Below are 27,084 nucleotides of genomic sequence, written 5' to 3' on the forward strand. Positions count from 1 at the left end.
GAGAGGTTAGCATGCATGCTAGTTTAGCTAGCCTGTCTGGGGGGGACATGGCGAACAGGGGATTCAAGTGATCTCCCAATCATAGCTAACATAACGTGTTCCTATGTTTTTCTTGCACACAGCCAATGACTTGAATTGTTTCTTTGACTTTGCCAATGCCTAACTGGCATGACTTGTCTCCGCTAGCACTCATCATGTCATGCCACTCATGGTGCCATGGAAATGCATCTTGCTGTTCGTGAGCTTAGAATGATATGGTTCTATCTCCGTTTAGGGTAGTTCAGAGATATTGAGCGTCAAAGTTTTTACATTCCATGATGTTTTGTGAGATGGGACCTTTGTATTTTATCAATCACTAACTAAAAAATGTCAACATTTTAAAAATAACACCACACAGGCATTAATAAACACCTAATGGATCAGATTATGTAAAAAAACTCAATTTTGACAAAAATGGAGATAGAACCTTATAATTCTAACATCACGTGTTATTGTTTACAAATTGTGGGGCTCAAATGTACCAACAGCAACAACAACAAACATGTTTTGTTTCCCGTCCTCTAGGTAGTCTAGAATGAGCAACTTGAACTGGAGCAAGGGTGGCCCGAGTGGGAAACGAGGGTTCGGCTTTGGAGGATTCTCCCTGGGCGGAGGGGCAGGTGGTGGTGGTGGTGGTGCTGGTGGGGGGAAGAAGGAAGAACCCCGCCTGCCCCAGAAATCTCACACAGCGTTCGGAGCCGCAGGTTCGGCCGGAGGTTACGGGAAGAACCAGCAACTCCCTGCTTTCTACAAGATAGGAACAAAAAGAGCAAACTTCGACGAAGAGAATGCGTGAGTATGGTATTGTCTCGCCTTTGGACGAGGTCGCCATGTGACTTAAGAACTACGTATTTCAAATCATGGCTTAGGATGAGGTAGGAGGATATCTGTGAACAGTATTGAACGTTATGTATTTGATTGATCTTTGATCTTTTTTTTCTATTTTAACCCATGCCTAGGTATTTTGAAGATGATGAGGAGGAGTCAAGCAGTGCAGATCTGCCTTACATACCAGCTGAGAACTCACCCACACGCCAACAGTTCCAATCTGGAGGTGGTTCAGACAGTGAGGATGACCCACTGGACACCTTTATGGCAGAGGTGGAGGTGAGATTCCACCGTGGGCCAGGACTATGTGGAGATACACATACACATTTTTTGTATACCTCTGTTTGGAAGGAAAGAGTATGTCATGTCAGTGGATGTTGGGAAATATTTTTTTGAGTGACATACAGTTTTTCATTCCAATATTGTCATTGTCTCTTCCAGGACCAAGCAGCGAAGGACATGAAGAAACTGGAGGAAAAAGAGAAGGAGAAGAAGTGTGCAAAGTAAGACCCTTTGATTAGTGCCTTAAAAATTACCCATTTAAATATTATTGGTGAGGGTTATTTAGGGTCCTTTAATGGGCCGTTGAAAAAACCTGTTCCCATGTGATAATTTACCCAGGAAGTTTTTGGTTAAGTCGCCACTGGCCAAATTATCACACGTAAATAATTCTCAACTCAAACTCCATAGTGTTGTTAGATAGGTAGAGAGTAACTATGACCATTCACCACGAAGAAAGATCATCACATTTAGACAATTTGGCCTGCCATTCAAAACAAATGTTGACCCATGCTTTAGGTAACACATCTAGCCTGGTTTGCATAGCTCCTCTGGAGAGATGTTAGAGAGTGAGTGGGTTGTGGGGCATCATGGGTGAATGAACGAGCCGCAGGGAAGTTTTTTTTCTCCGCTTGTTTTTACAGGGGTATACGTGATGACATTGAAGAGGAAGATGAACAAGTGAGTGACCCATCCAAAGTTCCTTATTTACCACATCTGATCAAAGAAGCTTCCAGACCAAACCTCCTGTACCTTACCCATCCATTTCCAAGTCACTCCCTTCCCCTCCTCTATCTGTCTCTCTCACACTTTCTCTCTTACTCGCACGCACGCACGCACACACACACACACACACACACACACACACACACACACACACACACACACACAAAATATGCTAACCAATATAATTGCAGGTTGAATACTTCGCCCTCCTAGGACCTCAACCTAATCTGAGTCTGATGAATAGCATTTCAGCTCTTAAGAAGTTGTAGGCAGGGCTCGACATTAAGGCTTGTCCGCTTGTCCGGGACAAGTACATTTTATGTTCGGACAAGTGGACTTCCTCCTGCAGTTGTCCGATGGACAAGTCAAAACAAAAAAAGAAATCAATATGTATTAATATCTGCAAAACATTAATTCCTCCTTCCGATCTGAATAGTAAAAAAAAAAAATACAAGCAAAGCGATGCCGCGCCTCATTCTCCCTGAGGCTATTTCAGTCTCTCGTAGTTCGTTATCGTCATAGTTCGTAAATTCACTCAGAGCGCCAGAGCGCACACTGCGTTCAACGTCATAAAGAGACCAAGTCATTTGATTGGACAAAAGGCATTCCATGAGTGCTGATCAGATTCCAGAGCGAGTTTACGAACGCAGCCATAGTGTAGCCTACGTTGTGGGTCTCCTGTCACTAGTGCCATTCGCGTGAACGCATATTCGCTTCTTCTCAATGCTGCTTATTTTCATGTAGTTCTATATTTTAGGTTTGAAGTTTTAAGACCAGCACATCGCAATGCGAACTTCAGAATGACACTAATGATAGATTTCTCAATTTGAATATAGGATACTATCCAAAAGCTAGCAAATAAGATTGCTTCCATTGGGGAGGGACTATAGTTACAAATTTATTTTGTAAATATTCCTAGATATTCATCCCTTTTGTGGCCAATCTTAATCTAAAAGGGTTTGTAATAATTGTAATAATTTAAAATAATTACAAAATATTGTTTAATGAATACATTTGAAAATTAAGGATACATCATTATCAAATCAATAGTAGTCAAATGTGTTATTTGCATACACATACACTCACTGGCCACTTCATTAGGCACACCTTGGGGTTGGACCCCCTCTTTTGCCTTCAGAACTGCCATAATTCTTCGTGGCATAGATTCAACAAGGTGCTGGAAACATTCCTCAGAGATTTTAGTCCATATTGACACTATAATATCACGCAAACCTATAATATCACAAGTTCACTTGGTGCCCGTCTGGCACCAACAACCATGCCAGGTTCAAAGTCACTTAAATCACCTTTATTTCCCATTCTGATGCTTGGTTTGAACTTCAGCAGATCGTCTTGACCATGTCTACATGCCTAAATGCATTTAATTGCTGCCACATGATTGGCTGATTAGATATTTGCGTTAACAAGCAGTTGAAAAGGTGTACCTAATGAAGTGGCCGGTGAGAGTATAATATATTATTATTAATATTATTGCTTTTTCAAAATCTTTGGATTTGGACAAGTAACTTGAGCTCTCGGACAAGTAAAAGATAAGTTCACTTGTCCGAAGGACAAGTACCTGAAAAAGCTTAATGTCAAGCCCTGTTGTAGTGGAAACCATTGCTGGTTTCCTTTCATCTGGTTTAAGGAAGACTCTACCTTGTGAAGGGGGAAAAATAGAAGTTCTGGAAAATGCCACCTTGATAAAACATAGTCTGTCTCATGCAATATTCTGATGTAATTTTACAAGAGTTAACTAACAATAATGCCGTTGTCTATGCCGTTGCAATCATCAGCATCAAAGCAATTTTGCTGTTGACTGTGATTCTGAATGTATCCCCAGGTCGTTGAGTGGTTAGAGTGCTTGCATGGGTGTGTGCTGCATTGGGCAGGTGTTCTCATGGGGCTTTCACACCGGCAAAGAACCGTGCCGGTTCGCGTTCGCGTTTGGAAACCTCAGAACGTTGGCGCTGTCTGGCGAACGAGCCTGCGTTATACACTGGTATGAACGCGGGCTCGTTCGCCAGACAGCGCCAACGTTCGGAGGTTCCCGAACGCGAACCGGCACGGTTCTTTGCTGGTGTGAAAGCCCTATCAGGTGATCTCTCTCTCTCTCTCTCTCTCTCTCTCTCTCTCTCTCTCTCTCGGTCACATATTATATTTTGCACTCTGCAGGAAGCCTACTTCCGGTACATGGCAGAGAATCCCACAGCTGGGCTGACACTGGAGGACGAGGACGAGGACATAAACTATGATAGTGACGGGAACCCCATTGCCCCCACCACCAAGAAGATCATCATGCCATTACCTCCCATTGATCACTCTGAGGTAAGGCCGGCATTGTGTGCCTCCTGACTCAGGAGATGGCAATTGTAACATTTAGCCACTTTTATCTTGTCAATAATGGATTAATTCTGTCTAATATTGTATTGTTTCTATGTCATCACCATATAGATTGACTACCCACCCTTTGAGAGAAACTTCTACAATGAGCATGAGGAGCTAAACGGCCTGACAGGAACCCAGGTGTTAGACCTGAGACATAAACTGAACTTACGGGTGAGTGCCAGACACATACAATTTTAATAATTGACTTAAGGCTTCATTCATATGACGCAAGTATTATAAGTGTTATTGTTCCTGAATATATGTAGATTAGTATACATTTTTCCACCACACAATCTAAAACCAACATCACAGAATCTGACATAATACATCACCAACCCAATCACAGTGTACGGTCATAGTATTTTGTTTGTTGTTATTTGTCGTCTCTTATCAGTCTCATTAACTGCTTTTGTTTGTTTTGTTCATGTCTTTAGGTGTCTGGTGCTGCTCCTCCTAAACCCTCAACCAGCTTTGCCCACTTTGGGTTTGACGAGCAGCTGATGCACCAGATCCGCAAGTCTGAGTACACTCAGCCTACGCCTATTCAGTGTCAGGTAAACTGAGCTACAATAAGCTAAACTAAGTGGCTTTGTTCCTTTGTAGATCTTGATTTTACATGTTGATTGTGCTCTGATACCATATTTGGCCTCACCTCTTATCTTCTCTCATCATTGGATACAGGGAGTCCCCATAGCTCTCGGTGGACGTGACATGATTGGCATCGCCAAGACTGGCAGCGGAAAGACGGCAGCGTTCATCTGGCCCATGTTAGTTCATATCATGGACCAGAAGGAACTGGAGCCTGGAGAAGGGCCCATCGCAGTCATTGTATGCCCCACCAGGGAGCTCTGTCAACAGGTAAGAGACAGGGAGACATGAGGTTATACCTGGAGAGAGAGAGGATAGCCTGTCATTCCAGCCAGCTGGAATTGCCAAATAATTTTGTTTCAGAAGTCACTAAATACTGTTCGATTTTCCATTGAAAAAAGTTTCTATCCCCCTGACATGACAGTTGTGCTCCCCAGATCCATGCAGAGTGCAAGCGTTTTGGGAAAGCCTACTCCCTGCGTTCTGTGGCGGTTTATGGAGGAGGCAGCATGTGGGAGCAGGCCAAGGCCCTTCAGGAGGGGGCAGAGATTGTGGTGTGCACCCCGGTAAGGCCTATAGCCGGCTGTCGCTGCGGTGAAAGCTGGCTTATAGTTGTATTTTTTAACTAGAGGTGAAAAATATCTAAAATGTTGTTGTTTTTCATGTCATTCAGTGTGTGGAAAGCAGTCATTATTGTCAGCAGAAGTTTTGGGGAGTTTTGTTTGTTATGCCTGTTTCACACACAGGGACGTCTTATTGACCATGTGAAAAAGAAGGCCACAACCTTGCAGAGAGTGACATACCTGGTCTTTGATGAGGCAGATCGCATGTTTGATATGGGCTTTGGTAGGTTTGCCTCTGTTTTTTTTTTTTACTCATCACCACTATGACAAAATATTAGCATTTCTTTTTGTCTTGTTTTTTTTGTTGTCTAGTTTATTTGGATCACACTCTTTCTCTTTCTTCTCCCCCCCCCCCCCCCCCCCCCAGAGTACCAAGTGAGGTCCCTCGCCAGCCATGTCCGCCCTGATAGACAGAGTAAGTGTGTGTGTGTGTGTGTGTGTGTGTGTGTGTTAGTGGGTTGTGATGGGGTGTGTTAGTGGGTTGGAGGAGGGCAACAGTAACTGTCACTCCTGTTCTTGCAGCACTTCTGTTCAGTGCCACTTTCCGTAAGAAGATTGAGCGGCTGGCCAGAGACATCCTGATTGACCCCATCCGTGTGGTGCAGGGAGACATCGGCGAGGTGAGGCGCTTTACACTACCGTTTGCAGAGCTCAATCAATATCTCTATAAGTCAACCAGCCTATTGAACTCCCCCTGTATAGGTATTCTAAAACTGTGCTATTCTAATGCACCATCTTCTGCCCCCCCCAACCCACACACACACACATCCAACCCCCCCCCCCCCCCCCCAGGCCAATGAGGATGTGACCCAGCTGGTGGAGATTCTGCCCAGTGGGGTGGAGAAGTGGGGCTGGCTGACACGTCGCCTGGTGGAGTTCACCTCTTCTGGCTCGGTGCTCATCTTCGTCACCAAGAAGGCCAACTGTGACGAGCTGGCCACCAACCTGACCCAGGAGGGTCACAGCCTTGGGCTCCTTCATGGAGACATGGACCAGAGTGAGAGGAACAAGGTCATCGCCGACTTCAAAAAGAAGAGCCTGCCCGTGCTTGTGGCCACCGACGTGGCAGGTAGGACAGGAAATGGCTGGGACTTAGAGGGCCACACAATACCAGCATCCTGTAGCCTAGCACTGATCCGAGAGGGACTGTTTAATTACACATACTCACTGACAATGACTTCTTGGGCAAGTTGCAATCATGCAATTATTTTTGTTCCCCTTTTAACCATTCTTTTCTTTCCCTAGCTCGTGGATTGGATATCCCTTCAATCCGCACAGTAGTGAATTATGATGTTGCACGTGACATTGACACACACACACACCGTATTGGCCGAACGGGTCGTGCCGGAGAAAAAGGTGTGGCTTATACCCTTCTCACCAATAAAGACACAACATTTGCTGGCGACCTTGTGCGGAACCTTGAGGGAGCCAATCAGAGTGTTACCAAAGAATTGATGGACTTAGCAATGCAGGTGAAGCTTTTCTATACGTCTCAAACTGACCATTGGTGGCTTTGAAAGATTATATTTGATTTGATGTCTTTCACTGATCACCTTCAATCTGTTACTCTCAGAATCCCTGGTTCAGAAAATCCCGCTTCAAGGGCGGCCAAGGGAAGAAGATGAACATTGGAGGAGGCGGTCTGGGTTATAGAGAGAGGCCAGGCTTGGGTGCTGAAAGTTCTGTGAGTTGCTCATTTAACTTATTTATTTGTGTTGACAGTGAATAAAGTTTCCCAAATTGTGAATGTTCTAGAGCACCGAGAATGACTTTATTCACCAGAAATGCATAAACGATTATGCTTTATTATGTAGCCAATCAAAGTATTGTAGCTAGGTAAATACCACACAACACATGGCACTTTAGGTGGCGAGTCTTCCGGAATTCTTTGGCAGTTAGTGAGTTAAAACCTAAATCAGTATGCACATCCATTATGTCATTGATTCTGTTCATGGAGTTGTTTCAGAGTGATAGTAACATCAATCTTATGGTCATGTTTATTGATAGGTGACATTTTGTTTATTCCCTAGGAGCGCAGTGGTGCCTCTGGTAACTATGAGGGCTACAGCAAACCCTCAACAGGAGCAATGGGAGACCGCATGTCAGCAATGAAACAAGCCTTCCAGGTACAGTGTTTCCCCTACCATTGCCTTGGGGGGGCGGGCCGCCCTCCCAACGGAACCCCCCGCCCCCCCAAGAAAGAGGAATTATTACGGACGTAGACACCAAACATCTGACAAGCAGGCTAAAATATCCGCGTTTTTTAAACGCACCCAACCCGAATCTGGCGAGTGGCAAGCCCATAGGCTCGTTGGGAACGTTAGTCCGCCGTAGTCTCGCATAGCCAGACCTATCTCCACACTTCGCGCTGTGCCAGCGCTGGAGAATAATACAAGATTTTGCGCAAGTGTGCACGCGAGACGTGAGAGTTTTTGCCGGCTGTGATGTCTGCAGATTGAAAGTAAGCAAGTTGAAACGTTAGCAAATATAATTGCTGAGTGTTCTGACAGAGAAAGTTGGTTAAAATTGGTCGTTATTATCGTGACTAGAAAGTGTCTGACTATAGTTCCATAGTGTAAATAGTACGGGTGTAACGCATGTGTACCGCGGATCAATTGCAAAATGTAACCAAGTAATCATATTACTTAATATTAGTTAATATCCCTTGTAAATCACAATGTAGAGTTGCCATGAAAAAATAGACGCGACAGTTGCGTGCTTTGTTTTACTCTAAAGCGCAATGATAGGTTGATAATGAAAGAAAAAAATCCAGAACAAGGCTGCGTTCGTAAATTCGCTCTGGAATCTGATCAGCATTCATGGAACGCCTCTTGTCCAATCAAATTACTTGGTCCCTTTATGACGTCGGACCCAGTGTGCTCTCCGGCGCTCTCAGACCAAATTTACGAACGCAGCCCAAGTGTTTCATGGCGAGTAGAGTAGTGCTGCTAATGTTGGCGACAGAGAAGAACTCGAAATGCCTCCCTCGTCATTTAAATCCCATGTATGGGAGCACTTTGGCTTTTCTGTCAATTATAACAATGACGGACAAAGTGTGGTCGATAAAAAAGTTACGGTGTTTAAGCGTTGTGCAACGAGAAAGTCGTACGAGCATGGCCACACATTTGCCGTGACATCACCCTGGTGTGTTGACGGGAGGCACGAAAAAGGCAGCTTGACAACTTCTGATAATGTAGCCAATGTTTTCATACCATGTTTAAAGTAAGGTTTCACTTTATTATTTAGTTAAAAGTGGCATAAAACATGTTTATTTGTCTGCTTTAAAGAGCCCAGTGATTCACTGCTGCAACCAGGTGCCTCCTCCCTCTCTCCTACTGCATCATTTAAGTTGAATGTGTGTTTCTGTTTAATATGTAGCCTAATGTTTGAGTGTAGAATATGTTATGTATGTGTATATATATATGTATATATATTAGGGCTGGGTATCGCCACTGATTTCCCAAAACGATTCGATTCCGATTCACCAGCTCAGTGAGCTCACGATTCGATTCGATTCACGATTCGATTCGATTCGATTCGATTCCGATTCGATCTAGTTAAAATATACATTTTTTGCTTGAATATGAAAGAGATTCTCAGAATTAATGCTATAAATGGTTCAAGGAACCCTATAACATGTAGCATTGTTAAACATATCAATGAATTGACTCCAAAGCAGTTACATGAATGTACTTTTTATTTACATATGACTTTGCTTTTGTCCAGCTCACATTTTTAAATCCAAAATGCACCCAGACATCTGACTTTAAGCCTGGTGGTGACTTGAGTGTCCCTGCCATCGCCATGTTTTTAGATTTTAGTGTTGAGACCTCACGTTGCGTGAGATATGATCAATTCTTGTAGCACGAGATCTCGTTGCGGGTTGAAGCTGCAAGCAAAAAAAAAAAAAAAAAAAAAAAAAGATCGATCTCGGGATTTAGGAATCGATAATCGCTCATTTTAATGAAGATCGATTCTGAATCGGGAAATCGATTTTTTGAACCCAGCCCTAATATATATATATATATATATATATATATATATATATATATATATATATATATATATACCAGTTTTGACATCTTGAATGTTGTTGGGTTTCACACAGTAAAAGTGGTGTTTTTACAGAATTCGAGGAAAAAGCTTTTTATTTTTATTTTTATGTTTTGTGTTGATCCGAAAAATTATCCGGTCCGTGACTCAAAAACCGTGACACGATCCGATCCGTGAGTTAGGTGATCCGTTACACCCCTAGTAAATAGTGTCAAAGAACTAGCAAGCTAGCTAGCTCAGAGGTGATGAGATGAGCTAGTCTCCTTGCACACTTGCCAGCTAAAGAGCTAACTGGAGGCACTTTATTATTTTACTTAAAGTAGATATACTATCTTTCTTATTCTGCTAGAGTTGGGCTTCATGGTAATACCATAATGGCATATTTACAGTACATGGACAGTTGATTGAAGCATTGGAAATGTCAGTTTTTTATAGTTGGACATACGATTTTTTTTCAGGTGAGAGAGTAAAGTCAAAATGACATTATCTGACTGGATTGCCCACAGCAGATTATAAATACTCTGGCTGTTTTGTTTACCTTTTGGTTGACAGCAAAAGGGAGAGAGGAGGATAGGGAGGGAGAGAAGGAGAGAGAGCAGGATGGTGTCGGCACACCAGAGAGAGAGCAAGAACCAGGTGAGAAAGTGGACAGGTAGTCAAGACCACATAAGTAAGTAGCCTTGAGAACCGATGGTTCTGGAGCCTATCTCCTGTTTCCGTAGCGTGAGGCGGCTTAATGTACAAGTACACCCCTGGACATGACGCTGGTATGAGGCAGGGTCTTACCCCCTGGGGGGGGTCCATGCCACGGTCCATGCCACCCCCCCAAGGCAGCAAACCTAGGGGAAACACTGAGGTAACTAGGCTGTTCTCAATTGAAGGTAACTAGGCTGTCCTCCGCTCAGTCGTCCACTCGCATCGTCCTCAAAAAGTATCTGGGGGAGGAAGCTAGATCTTCTCCAATGTGTTTTCAGTAAGATGCGAGTGGAGGACAGAGAAGAGAACATCAGGAGTCGTGTTCCTAACAATTGAGAAAAGGCTTGTCTCTTATCATCCCTCTGTATCCTCTAGCTCCAAATGAGCGCTGTCTCGTAAATGATATCTTTCATGCCTCTCATCCTCTTGAGGTCTCTCTAAAACCACTGCATGTGTGTTTGTCCTTAGTCGCAGTATAAGAACCACTTTATTGCGGCATCCGGAGTTGCTCCTAAACTCACAACGAAGTCCAGTAGCTCTTCAGGTTGGACCAGTGCTGGCAGTCTGAGCTCCCTGCCCTCAGGGGTTCCTGAGGGTCCAGACCGGCCCGGTGGGCCCCCCTCCTCTACGATGGCCCCTCCACGAGTCCTCAGCATGGGGACGAAAATGGCTGGATTTACCAGCGCCGGGTCCCTGAGCTCCATATCTGACAGCCATGCCAGTGCACCCCAGGCGTACCCCACCCCGGCCCCGCCTTCACCCAGGGAGGGGTCCCGTGACCGACATGGGGAGGATAGGGGTCGCCATGGAGACGGTCACTATCGCCACAGCGACAGGAGCGAACGACACAGCGGCGGTGGAGAGCGCGACCGTTATGGGGAGCGGGACCGCCATGCAGACCGGGATCGCTATGGGGACAAGGATCGACACGGCAGCAGTGGCCGCCACGGTGACAGCCGTAATGGAGATGGAAGCAGAAGGGACAAAGAGCGAGATGATTGGAGGAGTGACAGAGATGGTGGAGACAGGGCTGAGGGGAGGGGGGACAGAGATGGTGGAGACAGGGCTGAGGGGAGGGGGGATAGGGATGGTGGAGACAGGGCTGAGGGGAGGGGGGACAGAGATAGTGGAGACAGGGCTGAGGGGAGGGGGGACAGAGATGGTGGAGACAGGGCTGAGGGGAGGGGGGACAGAGATGGTGGAGACAGGGCTGAGGGGAGGGGTGACAGAGATGGTGGAGACAGGGCTGAGGGGAGGGGGGACAGAGAGGGGGGAGACAGGGCTCAGGGGAGGGGTGACAGAGATGGTGGAGACAGGGCTGAGGGGAGGGGGGACAGAGATGGTGGAGACAGGGCTGAGGGGAGGGGGGACAGAGAGGGGGGAGACAGGGCTCAGGGGAGGGGGGACAGAGAGGGGGGAGACAGGGCAGGGGGTGAGGGGAGGGGAGACAGAGAGGAAGACAGTTTTGCAGTCCCAGATCCACCAAAACGTAAAAAGAGCAGGTGGGACCACTAAAGCAAAAATATTTACCACAAAAATCCTAAAAAAGCAACAAACCAACTGTTCTTAGATGAGCATGCATAGTCTGTAGACAGCCAACTGGTCATTTCTGGGGAGTTTGAAATAAGGGATATTCTGTGAACCCTAGTTGTACGGTTTAAATGTCTGAGAAAAGATAGGCTGTCCTTGATTGGCTTGGGAGTCTTTTCGCATGACTCAGCTTGTCCATGGCAGAGCTTTGAGATGTGGACAGAGTTCTCCTGATATCGACCTGTGCAGGCAGCTTCAAGAATGCCACAACTCTTGATCCTAAGGAACCCTACCTGGTTCTCTCTAACGGACTCTCACTAAATGTGTGTGTTTGAGTGTGTGTATTATCAACAAACATTGCTGACTCATTGTTGGCTAACAGATCTGTTTTTGTTTTCTAAGTGTTCTTTAGTCCATTTATGTTGATGTGAAAGAAAAAAAATAGAACTTTGCATCTTGTATTCAAGTTTTAGTAAAGTGCTTTTCAGTGGCACTTTGGTGTTTTTTATGCTTTTTAAGTTGATATCATCAATGTCAGTGTAAAGAAAGGCCACATCTGAGTGTTCATTCAGAAGAAATGATGAGATGTGTCATGTGTGTGATGTGTTGATTAAAAAAAAAAAAGTTTTGACAGGTTTTGTTTGAATGTCCTTTTCTGTTTTTGGTATCTCTTGTCATTAGCAACTTTAAATCCATGTTCCTTGCATTAACTAAAAGCCTGCACAAACATTGCCTAGTTCTTAACTGATCTAGTAAACAACAACTCACTTTGTCTCAAGACTATAACCATTTGCTCTGTCTTTCACCTGGTGTTTTTTTAAGTAAATATTTTAAATGGTTGATTTGAAAATACACTAGACACTGGGATTTTCATGTATTTGATTTGTGTTATTCATTAAGCACACTAACTAGTAATCACTATCATTTATATGCTGACACTTTGACTGTCACTTGAAAATCACCAGTCTTTTGTCATGAAATTACTTGTGGTATGTTCTATCCTTCGTCTGTATTTTTCTCACATGATGCAGCAATCACTGGAAGAGTATCATTTGGAAATGTCCTCCTTTTTGTGTTTAATGCATGACACATTATTTCCCTCTGGTTTGTAATATCTTCAACAGAGTTAAGACTGCTTTTAAGATATGTCTATATATCTTCACAACATTCTGATTTCCTGGTAATAAAAACATGTGTTTTTTTAGTCCTGTCATGTTTGTGTGTGGTTCGTAGTGCACGAAGGTGTGTCAAAGCCAAACTAGCACATCTCTGGTTACATGCCCCACACTAAAGTCTGTGATAGTCGGTTTCATTACAGGGCATTACTTTAGAGTCTATGATAATACAAAGTGAAACACAGGCCAAATGGATCACATGAAAAGGTTTGTCAGACACTAACAAATAAACAGTAGTTTGGTGTGTACATTGTAGCATCACCATACACCATGTTTATGCAATCCCATTAACCCCCCACTAGATGGTAGGTGTTTTCCAGTCTCAAGAGGGAACCCCACCCCCCTTCTCTCAGATACTCACACACATAATCCACCATCCCCCACTCATAGACCCATACCCCTCCCTTTCTTGTTTGAAGGAAGGTTTCTGAACATCTGTTTCCAATAACTGGACTGGATCCCCTCAAAGCTGACTCTACAGTCTACACACCATGGAACCAAAGAACCTTTCCTCTTCCTCTTTATCACAGTACTAAATACAGTATTGCGTGTACTGAACTTGTTTAATCATTAACCCCATCCTCATAACTCCTTTTCTACTATTTGGTACTCAACAGTTTTGTATCTGGGCATGCCACAGACATGTTCTGTGAATGTGGGTTAAGTTGCAAAGGAATTAAGGACTGAGAGTGCCATTCTTTGAGCTATTACAAACTATTTCAGTCTGGCAGGATTTCAGCCTCTTACATGTGGAAATATTTCTCTCCTGGGACACAGGACAAAATAGTTACCCAGTAGACCCAGACAAACACCTGAACAGCCACTGGACCTTTGGTGTTTGAAACAGATTAACATTTTAGTTATTTCCCACAAATAACTTTAATAATAATAATTCATTGTATTTATATAGCGCTTTTCCGGGGCTCAAAGACGCTGACAATATGGGAAAAACAGAAAACACAGAAACAAACATAGAAACATAGAACACAAAGTTAACAAACAGGCACAGGGAACAATTAACATGGCTTTGAACTTTTAAATCAATAATAGTGTACATTCAGTCTCTGCATGTCTTTGTGCCATTGTCTTCAATAGCCTTGCACTTGCATATTGGCTGGTGAAGTCAGTGACAGGCTGAGACCATAGAAGACCATGATTTGTACAAAGAGGGAAACTATGCTTTTATGGTGTGTGATTTGTTTTAACTGGTTGAATCAGTGTCCAGTGCGTGCGTGTGTGTGTGTGTGTGTGCGTGTGTGTGTGTGTGTGTGTGTGTGTGTGTGTGTGTGCGTGCGTGCGTGCGTGCGTGTGTGTGTGTGTGTGTGTGTGTGTGTGTGTGTGTGTGTGTGTCTGAGGGGAAGAGAGAGAGAAAGATCAGAGAATAAGATAATATAGCTACGCGTAAACATTTGTGCTGCCACGATTCCTTATTGTCTTTTGCGGTTGGACAAATATTTGAGAAATTCACAAAACCTGCAAGAATGGCACTATCTGGTTAGATGCCAAACTCCGTTTCGCTTACCACTACTTAATCGAAGACAATTCAAAACTCACCTAATTAACTAAAACGAATTATTAATGTACTTAAAACCTAGCAATTTGATATAAATCACACCTTAAATTAATGTGATAAATGCATCTTAAACGACAGGATAGTTTGCCATGTCAGTTGAGGGAGGAGAGAAAGCGGAGGGGGGTCGAGACTAGAGCCAATAGCGTGCAACATCCTGCTGCTAGAAAAAAAAAATACTACAAAAAAAATCGACTCCTGAAAAAGGAGATTCGAGAGGAGGGGTGGCAGAGCCGAGCTGAGGTAAATCGCCGGGTCTCTCTAGCAGCAAGCCAATCTGAAACGAAGGCTCTCAAAGAAGAACGGAGAAGCGAATGAGAAACCAATCGACTACAGCAACTTGAGCAAACGGACACCGCATTGTCTTTCCACGTACCGTTGACAAGACTACACAGATGGTAAGTGCTTAATGTCTCCCATCCCTCGGTGATCGCTAGCTAGTAGCCACAGCCCTCCCTCTCCTTTTGTGATGAGGTGATGTCCACTCGCTAGCCAGCAAAGCTAGCTCGATTGCTAGCTAGACCACTGGAAGAGGGACCAGTTATTGTGTAATTCATTCCCTGCTGCTGCTCTGTCCAAAATAAACGGTAACAAAACGCATTTTTAAAAAATTATTATTATTATTTTAAATAAATTACCAATTCAATGTTGTTTCAACGAATCAATTGATAAGAATAATTATTGAGGACATTGCACATCTTTCACTCAATGCATTATATCTCAGAGACAATACATCATTACTGGGAACGCGAGACAGCCTTGCTCGCGGTCTGTCTAGCACAATACTATAGCACGAGCGACGTGTCTCGGCTCAGTTTTTTTGCCTTTCTAAAGGGACTTTAATCCTAGTATTTGTATTGTAATTTCATGTGGTCAAACGTGCTGTTTCATTTTGCTAAGTGTGTGGTCAGATATGAACGTGCACTGTTCGCCGCTCCCCTTGGACGATTTTCACAGCAGATGTTATCATTGTTACGGTACTATTTGGCTGCCTGTCAATCACGTGTGTCAGCCAGGCGTGAAGCAGCGTTCTTTTGGAGTATCATAATTTTAATAATTTAATTTAATTTAATCATCCTCCTGCCACCGATGACTATCTTAAAGCTTCGTATTTTGTACTTGATCATGCTTGGCATCACTTGGTGCACAGAACCTGGCGTGCCTCTTCAGTGTTACATAAGGTCTATGCAAGTCAGAGCCGGTCGTTACAGAGGCAGTTACAGTACAGTGTTAGAGGGAGCCGAATTCGAGCGAACAGTGGTGTGTGTAATGAAGGACGGGTGTCTAAGTGGTATTATTTGCAGACATCATTAGCAGAAAACGATTCATTGTTACGCCCCCGTGGTAGTCTATCTGGAGCCGCGTGAGTTCAGACTACACTAGGGGTTAGCACACGCCTGGGGGGAGCGCACCGCACACCAACGACAGTCACATTAATTGTTCAGCCATATCGTAACCTCTACTTCAATGTTACCCTGTTTGTGTTCATATAGTAAAAACCCCGTTTTACCAGGCTGTGTTCTCGCCCAACCAGTTTTCTATTCAAGACGCCGCAGATCTATAATTACAGCCCCAGCATTATAGTCATCTTTATTTACCGCCACTTTGTGGATACTGTGAGATTCGCCAGCTTGCCGCTTGTCTGTGATTTCTACGGGTGTTAACCTGTTATTAACAAGGGATTTGACACATGGTTGTCGACAGATTCACGTCAACGATCGCTCATTGTGACGCTTCTGATGACTTGACTTTACTCGCGCGCTGTTTAGCTGGGTTGATGCACACCAACAATATTGGATATTCGCATATTCCTGTTGACACACAGTTGCTAGATAATGATATAACTGACGTTATTTGTTGTTAAAATGTCTCTAGCATGGCCATATTTAGGTCTGCCCAACGATGATCCAATAACAAAGACGACTTATTTATATGAATGGCCATATGCAGGGGAAGTGAGGCTTTGGTGCTCAACAATGTAAAAATGGGTTGTCTACATCTAGGCTATTTGAAGAGCAGCCATAGAATACACCAGATGCAGTTTTAGGTCTCCCAGGTTCCACTTTATGTAGTGGGTCACAGATCACAGAGAGGATTTGTTCTGGTGCCAATGACTGTAGTATATATCTGACAATTAAGTACAGAGGCTTTGACAGGCTGAAGGTGCAGGCTGATTTGAGGGGAGAGAGACATCCAGGTGTACTATGTCAGAAAGAGGGTACATAATTGTAGGCCTGTGTAACATTTGGATTTGAGTTGACTTTAGTTAAGTGCAGTCCATTAGTTGACTCGCCATTGTCGACCTCAAATCCAAAGGCCATTCAAAGCTATCCGGTTTCTCTTTTTTTTCAGAGCAGAAGTAGCACACAGACAGAATCACCATCTGTTAGCCTGTTAATAGATGAGAACATAACAATGCAATGAAACAACATGAAATTGGTCTTTGTAGTAAGCTAGTCCAAAGAAATTGCATGTCCAGGGACAACAAATGTAATGCATTCGCTGAGTCTTTCTATTAATTTCATGTCTTTGTTATTTGAAAAGCCACATTAATTTGATGCAGATATTGTGCAGTATTTTCAGATTGAGTTCCGTTCCCTGAATGTGGCTGAAATAATTCGCTGTTGCGTTGCTATGCAACAAATCCTTCCGAACAAATCCTTCCGAACAAACCTGGTAGCGACCAGGTTTACGGTCTGGTTTAAGTTAGATGCGTGACAAAAATGTCTCACAGGCGGAAACGAAATCACGAACGACAGTTCCTGAAGTGTCGTCTTGGAAATATTAGGTCCCACCTTTTACGAGATAGATAGGTATCAGCTTGCATCAGAAATAGCAGAGCTGTGTGTCTTGCACCGGGGGTAAGGCAGCCAGCTATCAATCAGAAGGTTGCTGGTTCGATCCCTGCCTCAGGAGAGTGTGGTTGATTTTAATTTAATGTTAATTTGTTTTACATTTAACAGAAGCTTTCATGCAAATTGATATACAATAATCTATGCCAAATCTAGGGTCCAGTTACAATGCTAAAGAACATCATTTACTAGTCAGAAAGGCTTCAAACACCATTGTAGTTATAATAGCATACACCATAATTTTTATTTTTATTATTACTAGATTAGATTCAACTTTATTGTTATTGCAGAGTACAAGCAACAGACAACGAAATGCAGTAAAAAGTGTATGTCAGTACAGTAGTGGGATTCGAACCCCAGTCTTAAAAGAACACTATGATCTGATGGTAGCGGCTAATACTACTCTGCCATCCCTTTTTTTATTAAAAAATTAACATAAAACAATAAGTAGGGGCTACTATGACGTGCGTCAGCAATTTCCTGCCAAACCATTTCCCTCGCCTTGTTAATTGCGGCAGTATTGCCCTTTTTTACTTCTCATCTTTCGTCTTAATAATGCTCAATACGCAGAGCGCTGCACTGTCATTTTCCAGTCTTAAGGCCCTTGCACACCAACGCGTTTTTTACGCGCGTTTTTTACGTCCGTTAAAAAAATAAATTAGAACTCATGTTGTGTCAACCACGCTTGCACACCAATCCGTAATATTTCGTCCGTCAAAAAAAAAAACGCAACAGGTTCGATTTTCTGCGTTTTTCGCGTCCGTCAAAAGCCTTTTGACAGTAGTTTTTGACCACTCCGCCATGGTATAGACTGGGACACATCGTCAAATTACAACTGCAGGACAGTTGGATTAATGTTTACGGAAGTACATGTCTCAAGTATGTCTCGGCGGTTAGTCGAGTGAAAGAAAACAACATACAGATGATAATTCACACAATATAATACCACGAAAGCGTACGGCACTAAACAACAACATTCATTCGGGCAGCATCCTACTCAAACTCAGGCAGAAGGGCAGGGTCCGGGCAGGTGCACAGTCACAGACTGCCAGTGCATCATACATCATTCAGCTGGTTATAGCGGTTTCTTTTTCTATTCTATTCTACTTCTGCTGTCTGCGTCTCCCTGGGTATTCCTAGACCAGATGGCAAACAGTAAAGAAATGCCACAATATTACAACATGTAGAGTGCATATTGCGAAAGTTCGCAACGTAAAAAAACGCAACGGACTCCGCAACGGACCGGTGTGCAAGGTCTCTGTGCGTAACGTTTTTTTTCGGATGACGGATTAAAAATACGCAGGCGTAAACGCACGCATTGGTGTGCAAAGGCCTTTAGTATCTTCTTTTCGACAATTGACTCATCTGGGCTGCTTATAACTCCGGGCGCGCGCTCAAATCGAGAATTTCCAAACCGGACATGCGTGAACATTGATGACACAAGGCTGATTCTAATTCGAGGAATCACTTGAGGCTTGAATCCCAATCGAGAGTTGCTCGAACCAGGCTTTTGTTTTAATCGCGATTAATAAGTCCCAAAGACAGTCACTAGCAATGAATCGTATTCAGTTAAATAAAAAATATATATTAGAAATAATCCAATAATCCTGTTGTTAATGCTCTGGAGGGATGTAAGAGACTTCATTCATGTAGCATTATGGGAATTATCTAAACTGGTACAAGTACTTTTCTGCCTCTGTGTTTTGTGACTGGAGCCTGTCAAAAATAGGGTGCATAATATTTGTATTAGATTGAGTTTGGAGCTGAAAATTAAGAAGTTCATAATTACCCAACAAGCTAATGTTGAATAAACCCTTCTATTGCAACAGAGCACATTTAAACACACCTTTTTACATCGGTTGCTATTTTTATATTTTCCCTCCAGTGTGCTGTTCTTACAAGCCAGTACAAAGCAAATGCAATCAAGTTGAGAGAACCCAAGGACAAAGTATGCCCGGGAAACGTTTTCCACAGCAAGCTCCACTCAAGCTGCAATGAGAATTACAAATGCAAAATCTCTAAATGTGCAGTGTATGATATAGGCCTACTGTCTAATTCTGACTTTGTTGCAGAATGCCTTCTAGCAGCACCCTGTTTCCATGTTTGCCTCGGCTTCAAATGTACACTGCTCTGTAGCCTACCTCCTGCCTCTGCTGTCAACAGAACTATAGGCCTAGGCGTAGGTGTCTTTTACAGTACTTGGGTAAATTTCTTTGGAATGGCAGATTTGAATGAATTTGTCAACGGGATGGGGCATGTCATCCTGAATTCCTAGACCTCTGGCAGGTGTTGGTTGCGAAATGTTCCTCTTCTCTGTGCGATAACATCAGATCATTATTGGGACGCTGAAGGCTGTTTTTGAAGGACTTCAGTAAATGCCAAATATCTGCAGATCCTTGCTGGGTCCCTACATGTTAAAGTCAATAAAGCCTCTGGGTTTGGAGAGCATTCTTTTATGAATTGGCACCGTATTTGGGTTTTAATTAGTGCAATGAACACGCACAAGTTGTGTAATTTATCAAAACAAAGGCAGAATCAAGCTGTGAGTGTTTTTCCCTAGATTGTTTTCTTGGCAGGTCACAAATTACCCCAAAGCTACATTCAGGTCTGCAAAAGAACATTAAACCATTTAGGTCCATTTTCTCCAGGCAGGGAGCAACAGATGCAAGTAAACAGGTTGAAGAGTAGGTCAAACGGGCAGTAGAAGGGCCAATGTTGCATTAAGGTGTAATGTGACCTTGAGTAAAAGGTTATGGGTTCAAATCCCAGAGGAAACATTGCACTTCCACCGTAGAGATTATGGCTCCATCCCACCTATATGTGATTGTGTGTTATGCAAGTCTATATATGGTCATGCAGGAACAATGAAAAATGTCATTCAAACAAGTAGGTTGCAGCATATCACTGTGGCTTCTGTTAGTCAAAGATGAAATTAGACTTGAGACCTGTGATTTCACTACACAGGTTTCACATCCTTGAGTACAGTGTGGTGCTTTAGCTGTCACTAGTCACAGAAACCTTTCACACCGCCATCTCACAGGAAATGGCCTCCCCAGACATTAAGATTGAAGGTGTCACTGTCAGCTGACTGGAGATCTTTTCAAACATCATTGGCTGTCCTACAGGCTACAATTACCAGAGCCTCACACAAGACTTGTAAGAGGCTAATTCCAGACCCTACAAGTCCTCTGTCTGCCTGCGCAACCTTTTAATCCCCAAGATACTGTAGGCACCATCAATCCATTAGTGTGTCAACATCCTGCACCCTTGCACAAAGGGAAGACATTGTTAATGTACCAGACGCTTTATTGCAAAATAGCATCTTATTATGAAAGTACTAACTGCCTCTGATGTTGCCATGTGTTTTTCTATCCAGGTGTGTTCTCCAGGTATGTTTTTCATGTCTCCTGTCTCCTCATGGATGATAACTCTACACCCTACGGCTGCTATCTTTCCACAGCTCTATGGGACCACTGCCAATGCCCCCAAGACAAAAAAAAGTCAAAAGAGAAATAAGATCTCATATGTTATTGGCACATTTTAAACTTTGGGCTGCCATTTGATTTGAAGTATGAAGTTACTCAGCATTATTCTCCTCTGTATAGTACAAGTAAATGCATTATTCTGCGATAGGGTTAGGGTGCATTGTGCATTGTTGTGCATATTGTGTGTATTGTTGCAGTACTTTGCAGAGGCTAATCAAGGCTTTCCCATTTGTACAGTTTATTTTCCAACTCTCTGTCACCATCAATGAGATCAGGCTATGGTCAGAGGTCTAAAAATAACAGATGAGTGTGATAGGCTAACTGTTATTAATGAGCACTGACGTTTGTTAGCATAAGGCCTCTCTCCCCATGTAGGGCCTGTTCTGTTCTGCACTCAGCTATGTGTACCCTAGGAAAGCATGACGGTCTCGTTCTCCCAGTCAGCTCTGTTCAGCAGTGCAATAGTCACAACTGGTCCCCCTTACCCGCTCCGCTCCACATGAACTCATCGACCCTTTACCCTTACTGTCGCTGAAACCTTTTCTAAAAGGGTCTGTTTTTTTTTCTTCAAAAATGCACTCAAATATTTGAATGTTCTGTTTTATGGTTTGGATGCTAGCTTGACCTGTTTTTGTGAGCCACTGTACCCTGGTCTTTTCCGTGTCTAAAAAGTAGGTCATTGAAGAGATGCATACCTGAGCAGGTGTATACTTGAAGTTGTAAAATCCTTCTTCTCCAAATTCCAATCCATTTAAAGGGCTGGTTCCAGGCTGTGGTTGCCCTCTGTACACGTTACATGTCACATCCCCCTCCATGGCTTCTGTTTGTGCCCCTCTCTCACCTCTCCCCTTGGCGTAGGGGGGGGTCACCACTGAGCCTCCGGCCATTGTTGGTGTGGTCTGATGTCTGGGGGAGCAGGCAATGGGATTTGTCACAGTAATGAGATTAGGGGATCTTCAACAGAGAGAGAGTCTGAACCTGATCTGTGAGTACAGCAGGGCTTTACTAATCGTCTGCATGTCACACACACTCATTCAGGTGAAGACCGACTGTATGTTGACCGCGCACAGAAAATTAAACGGTATCTGTTGTTCTTTTTTATAATATGGCTATCAGAATTAACGGTAAGAGATGTCATGGGGCATCATCTGGATCTGTCTTGCTGAAAGGAGGCTGATTTAGCTCAATGAAAGTGCTCTTTTTCCTTTGTTTGACATGAGACAAAAGTGGTTCCAACATCAAACAGCCTCAATGGAAACACCATAACTATAACGAAAGATCTAAAATTCTCTTCAGTTTAGCAAATTCTCTCTTTTTGTGTCCCCTGTGAACGCCATGAGCAAAGTGCATAAGGTAAGGTCCTTCTACTGTGAGATCAGATGTGCAAATTCAGTTAGTGCAGCATAACTCTTAGGTCTGTATTTTTAGTGCTTGTCCGTGGTTGTTTGGGCAGCTGGCTGTATTGATAATTCTAGTCAGAAGTGATAAGGTTGTGTTTTGAGTCCAGTGTGGTGGCCAGTGGCAGTTAGTAACTTATCTGTGGCTCCCCACTCAAAGGACACAATTAAGGCAGAATGCAGGAAGTCTGGTGTGTCATCACAACTTCCTGCCATAGTGTCGTCTGTAAAGCTGCAGTGGTGTGTGTCTTATGTACAAATAAGGTAAAAGAGGACAGATGGCACCATCCATGTTGAAGCCTTCCAGTCTGTGTGTGTGTGTGTGTGTGTGTGTGTGTGTGTTTGTCTATCCATGGCTGTGTGTGGTAGTGCGTGTTTGCCGTCCCCAGGCATGGTATGTAATCCTGTTCCATGATTGTGTACATGGCAACTCTGTGCTCTCAGACTAAGTCCTCCAAGTGCAGGCGTGGGTCCTGCAAGGAAGTGACCAGCCGTTGCCGCATTGCATGTTCAGGGCTTTGTTGCAACAGGAAACTATTGCCATTCGAACAAAGCAATGTTTAAGCTATTTCTCCAATTGAGCTCTAGTTTAGTTGAGTATTACTGCCATTATATCTGTGTGGTTTCCCTGGACCCTCTGAGTAAACCAGTTAGTCAGTCACAAATTGGGACTTTTCAGTCTCCTTGCTGACTTCATCATGTTAATAAGTGGTAAAGCGGTGTGGTTTTTATGCTTTTCTAGCCTATGTTCTGTTAGACTGGAAGAGGGTTTTCTCTTTTGCTGAGTTACAGGAACTGGGCATGTCATGCTGCCAAGTGAAGTGTGTACTCACTAGGCTACATCAGAGGGCAAAGGAGACTAATGAGGAGGAGGTCAGGATGGTGATTGCATCTACAGGAAGCTGCCTTGCCTTGATGAGACGATCAATCCTAAACCATTTCACAAATGGAGGCTACGCGCCATCTCCCCCCCCCCCCCCCCCCTCACTCATGTTAGCTTCGAGATGATGTCCAGGACTTCAGACATGATCTCAGTTCACATTGAAGTCGTCTGTCTCTCTCCCTCCCTCTCTCTCTTATTGAGCGGCGTCTGTAATCTCCTATTTGCGAACCTGTAGAGATGTTGTCTAAAGGGTAGCCTATAGGAGACCTTCTAATTGCTTCAGTTTGTTAAGTGCAACATAATTTAATCATTTGTTGGTTGACCTGATGGGTGTCGGTCTGACATGATTTGTAACCGCTCAGCGTTTTCTAGCCGGCTTACAGGGTGTTTTTGTTCCGTTTTTTTCCTTGTTGTTTTTTTCTCCCCTGTTGGCAATGTGGAGCGTGCCCCTTATGGAGAACATGGCCCTTGCAAGCTGAAGACAGTGTAAGCAACCCCAAGTTCTGTGTGTGTTTCTGCCCCCCCCCCCCCCCTCCTCCAGTTCCCATCACAGTCTGTGTTTGTCCTCTTTTTGTGTGTCTCTCTCTCTCTCTACCCCCCCCTCTCTCCCCCCCCCCCCCCCCAGTGTGTGTGTGTGTAACTCAGCACTGCCCAGTGTGTGTGTGTGCACGTGTGTGACAAGAAAGGGCATGTGGGAGAACATGGAGAGCAACAATCAGCTATTACCTCTCAGAAGGCCTCTCTGAAAGGCCTTAGTAGTGGACCCCCCCCCCCCCGACCACCTTACATAACAGGGTTTTAGCAAAGTTTGCTGTGGACTTTCCCCTCCGCAACAGATGGATCCCTTCTTCCTGCTGTGTGGCCTACACTGCCTTCTGATAGCCTGTTTGTTTGTATCCGTGTTCATTGCAGTGGTCTTCTCACCGTAATCCACCTAAACTACTTGGCTGTTCGACCTGTTTTAAGACATGGCCATGGGGTGATGTCACTCTGTGGAGGACTAGCCATAGGCCAAATGATACAATCACAGTCCTTCGGTACGGCTCTCTGTGCCAGGTGTGTCAGCCAGGTGTGACACCTGAGACCCAGGCACCTTTGACCTGCTCCTTGACCCCACTCTGCCTTCTGGGCATTTACACCTTTGTGTCCAGGTTTCAAAGCGGCCATTTACTGTTCACCTCTTGACCCTGTTTCCATTACAACACATTTGTTGACTGTGGAAGACGCACTCATTTGAATGAAGGCAATAGATTTCTCTCTGTGTTGGTGTGAACTGTATAGGGTTTTGAGGCCGCTAGGTTAGTAAGCCAGGGAGACAAAGGTCTCCATTACATAATGCGTTATTACTGTAGATTTGGCTACTGAGCTTGGGAGGAAACTGGAAGGACTCCTCTGTTTAAGTCAAGCCCTCACTTAGCTTCTCGTTATACAATGTTCAATATCAGTGTTCTAGTTAATGAATGAATGAATGGTCTTTATTGTCATTGATATAGTACAGGTACCAAACAACGACATTTGGGAGGGGGGGCTCCCCTGGTGCTAGGAAAAAAAAAAGGAAAAAAAAAAAAAGAAGGGAAAGGAGCTGGTTTACATAAATAAAGGCTATGTACACTATCCACTATACTATACTATACAAATAAAACACTGTGCTGTACTCTATGCTATGCTATACCTATTCTAACATTTCCTATTCTCTGAACCTTATGTACCCTAGGGTTGTCATATTGCACATAGTGTTATTGCACATTCATTTAAAGTGTCGCAGTTTGCAGGTTTGAAATGTACACATTTGTGTTTCAGTATTACACTTGATTTCAATCTAGTAGCTGCCATCAATTTGTCTAGATTGTCCAGGGCCTAGAACCTAGGTCTTTGCTGTGTTCAGGGCCTGAATGGCCCTGGGGTAGAAGCTGAGCTTCAGTCTGTTTGTCCTTGCGAACATGGTCCTGAACCGCCTGTTCGAGGGCAGCCGAGCAAAGTGTTCGTACCCAGGGTGGGATGGGTCTCTGGACATCTTGGAGGCCTTCCTGAGGCAGCGTGTGTTGTACAGCTCTTAAGGCTTGGGACAAGCCGTGCATGCATGTGTGCATGCATTGTTGAAATAGTCACTCTATCCGGTAATATTGTGAATGCTGAGGGGATCCACACAGTGATGAACAGCAGAGCTCACATGTACCCAGACAGAAGGTACCTGATCTCTTCTCAGGGGTGTGCAAAGACAGATGGAGTTGCTAGGATGGAGAGTGTCAGCAGGAAGACTGAGATGAAAGAGATATTATGGAAGGAAAGGGAGAGTATGTTGCCAGGATGAGTCTGAAAAGGTGTTTTATGTTGTCTGGGTGATATGGAGTTGGGTTGACCGATTGTTACTACTGAATTACGCTTTTGTGTGGGTGGTAGATGACATGAAAGATCCTGATATATTGCTGATGACGGAACTTGTATTTTGCTTGCCGCGCATAACATATAGATTATCTAAACAGAAAAATATACTCATATTTGTTCTCTTCTTTATCCTAGGACAACAGAAATACCCCTGAAGACAAACCTGTCCAGCGCTCCAAAGTAAATATACCTCCATTAGAGCACTCTATCCTTATTTGTTTATCCTCTCTTCACTCCTTTACCCTTTCCTTTCAAAGGAAAGGCCATTACCTTTCATTTGTCTCCATCGTCTCTCTTTCATGTCCCTCTATCCCAGTCTCTCCAATCCTCCTGCACATTACATTTCTTTTGGATCTCAAAAGCATCATGCAATTTATTGACTATCAGATATAGCTATCTAGATGACGTTAGTATTATTATGCACTTAGCTTATCGGAATATTGAGCATAATTCACTGGATGCTGATCATCATGGGTACATTTGAATATGATACAAAATATATACCATCAACCGTCATGAAATCATATTCAACCATTAAATCACCTTTTGAATCCATAGTAACTCTGTCTATGTATCGTCTGTGTCCGTAGTCCTTTAGCTTTAAGACTCAAAGGGAGGTGTGCTCGTCATGTGAGAAGACAGTCTACCCGATGGAGAGATTGGTGGCCAACAACCTCATCTTCCATGCATCCTGCTTTTGCTGCAAGCACTGCAACACCAAACTCAGGTGAGACACACACACACACACACACACACACACACAAACAGTTAATATCAATACGTCAAACTAAAATGAAGGTTGTTTCTGACCCCCCTCATCCCTCTTGCAGCCTGGGCACCTACGCAGCCCTGTCAGGTGAATTCTATTGCAAGCCGCACTTCCAGCAGCTCTTCAAAAGTAAAGGCAACTATGACGAGGGCTTCGGACGCAAGCAGCACAAGGAGCTCTGGGCCTCCAAGGAGGGCGAGAACATAACCAAGTCTGCATAGCCACACCTGCCTGCGTCCCATCCATTCTCTCCCCTGCCCACCCTATCCCTCTCCACCTTCAACACGTTGTAATGAACACACATGCGTCACATGGTGGGGTGCACTTGAACCTTCTGTGTGCTTACTCCCTACATCAAAATCAAATACACACACACACACACACACGCACATGCACATGCACAGACACACAGTAATTAACTGGCCAGTAATGTCACACTGTTTGAAATTTCCCTTATTCGCGTGTTAGTATATTAATTTGGGTTTAAGTTTCAAGATTGCCCCCCCCCACCATTTTCCCAAGAATTTTATTTTCATATTCTTCTTTTGAAATGTTTTTTTTGATTGTGACCAAACAGCTGCTCAACAAAACAGTGGTACATTTCTGCTGGAATTGAAGAGTATAGTCATTATTGTTTTTTATGTGTTATTTTATTGTTTTTAATTTTTCGCAATTTGCACCCTTTTGATGTAAGCGGCATCAGGAAACTGTATGCTACGGTTAACGTATCCTCAGAGCGAAGCTTTAAAGCCTTCACTCTAGACGAGCATACACTCAGGTCATCATACTGAGTTGGTTTTATTTAGCAATTTTATCCA

The 27,084-nt window shown here is 43.8% G+C and overlaps 2 protein-coding genes across 2 annotated transcripts; both read left to right on the top strand.

The window, feature by feature from the left end:
- Nucleotides 1–574: 574 nt before the first annotated feature.
- On the top strand, nt 575–13,012 carry ddx42 (DEAD (Asp-Glu-Ala-Asp) box helicase 42; the record flags this gene model as incomplete). The annotated part of the gene is made up of 18 exons (XM_080523382.1): nt 575–831; nt 999–1,146; nt 1,309–1,370; nt 1,791–1,827; nt 4,048–4,200; nt 4,327–4,431; nt 4,695–4,814; nt 4,942–5,118; nt 5,286–5,414; nt 5,595–5,694; nt 5,839–5,886; nt 5,994–6,091; nt 6,264–6,540; nt 6,717–6,943; nt 7,045–7,155; nt 7,502–7,597; nt 10,689–11,274; nt 12,984–13,012. The coding sequence occupies 18 exons, from the start codon at nt 575–577 to the stop codon at nt 13,010–13,012; spliced, it is 2,760 nt and encodes a 919-aa protein (XP_080379508.1).
- A 1,760-nt stretch (nt 13,013–14,772) lies between these two features.
- Nucleotides 14,773–26,856, top strand: limd2 (LIM domain containing 2). Its single transcript, XM_080524892.1, has 4 exons — nt 14,773–14,893; nt 25,633–25,677; nt 26,088–26,224; nt 26,328–26,856. The coding sequence occupies exons 1-4, from the start codon at nt 14,891–14,893 to the stop codon at nt 26,485–26,487; spliced, it is 345 nt and encodes a 114-aa protein (XP_080381018.1). The 5' UTR covers nt 14,773–14,890; the 3' UTR covers nt 26,488–26,856.
- The last annotated feature ends 228 nt before the right edge of the window (nt 26,857–27,084 follow it).

This window comes from Nansenia antarctica (assembly GCF_963989245.1).
Source record: "Nansenia antarctica genome assembly, chromosome: 2".
In the NCBI taxonomy this organism is placed as follows: Eukaryota; Metazoa; Chordata; class Actinopteri; order Argentiniformes; family Microstomatidae; genus Nansenia; species Nansenia antarctica.

Coding starts and splice junctions, on each gene's coding strand:
- limd2 (XM_080524892.1), top strand. Junction 25,678..26,087: donor AACCTGTCCAGCGCTCCAAA/GTAAATATACCT, acceptor CTGTGTCCGTAG/TCCTTTAGCTTTAAGACTCA. Junction 26,225..26,327: donor CACTGCAACACCAAACTCAG/GTGAGACACACA, acceptor TCCCTCTTGCAG/CCTGGGCACCTACGCAGCCC.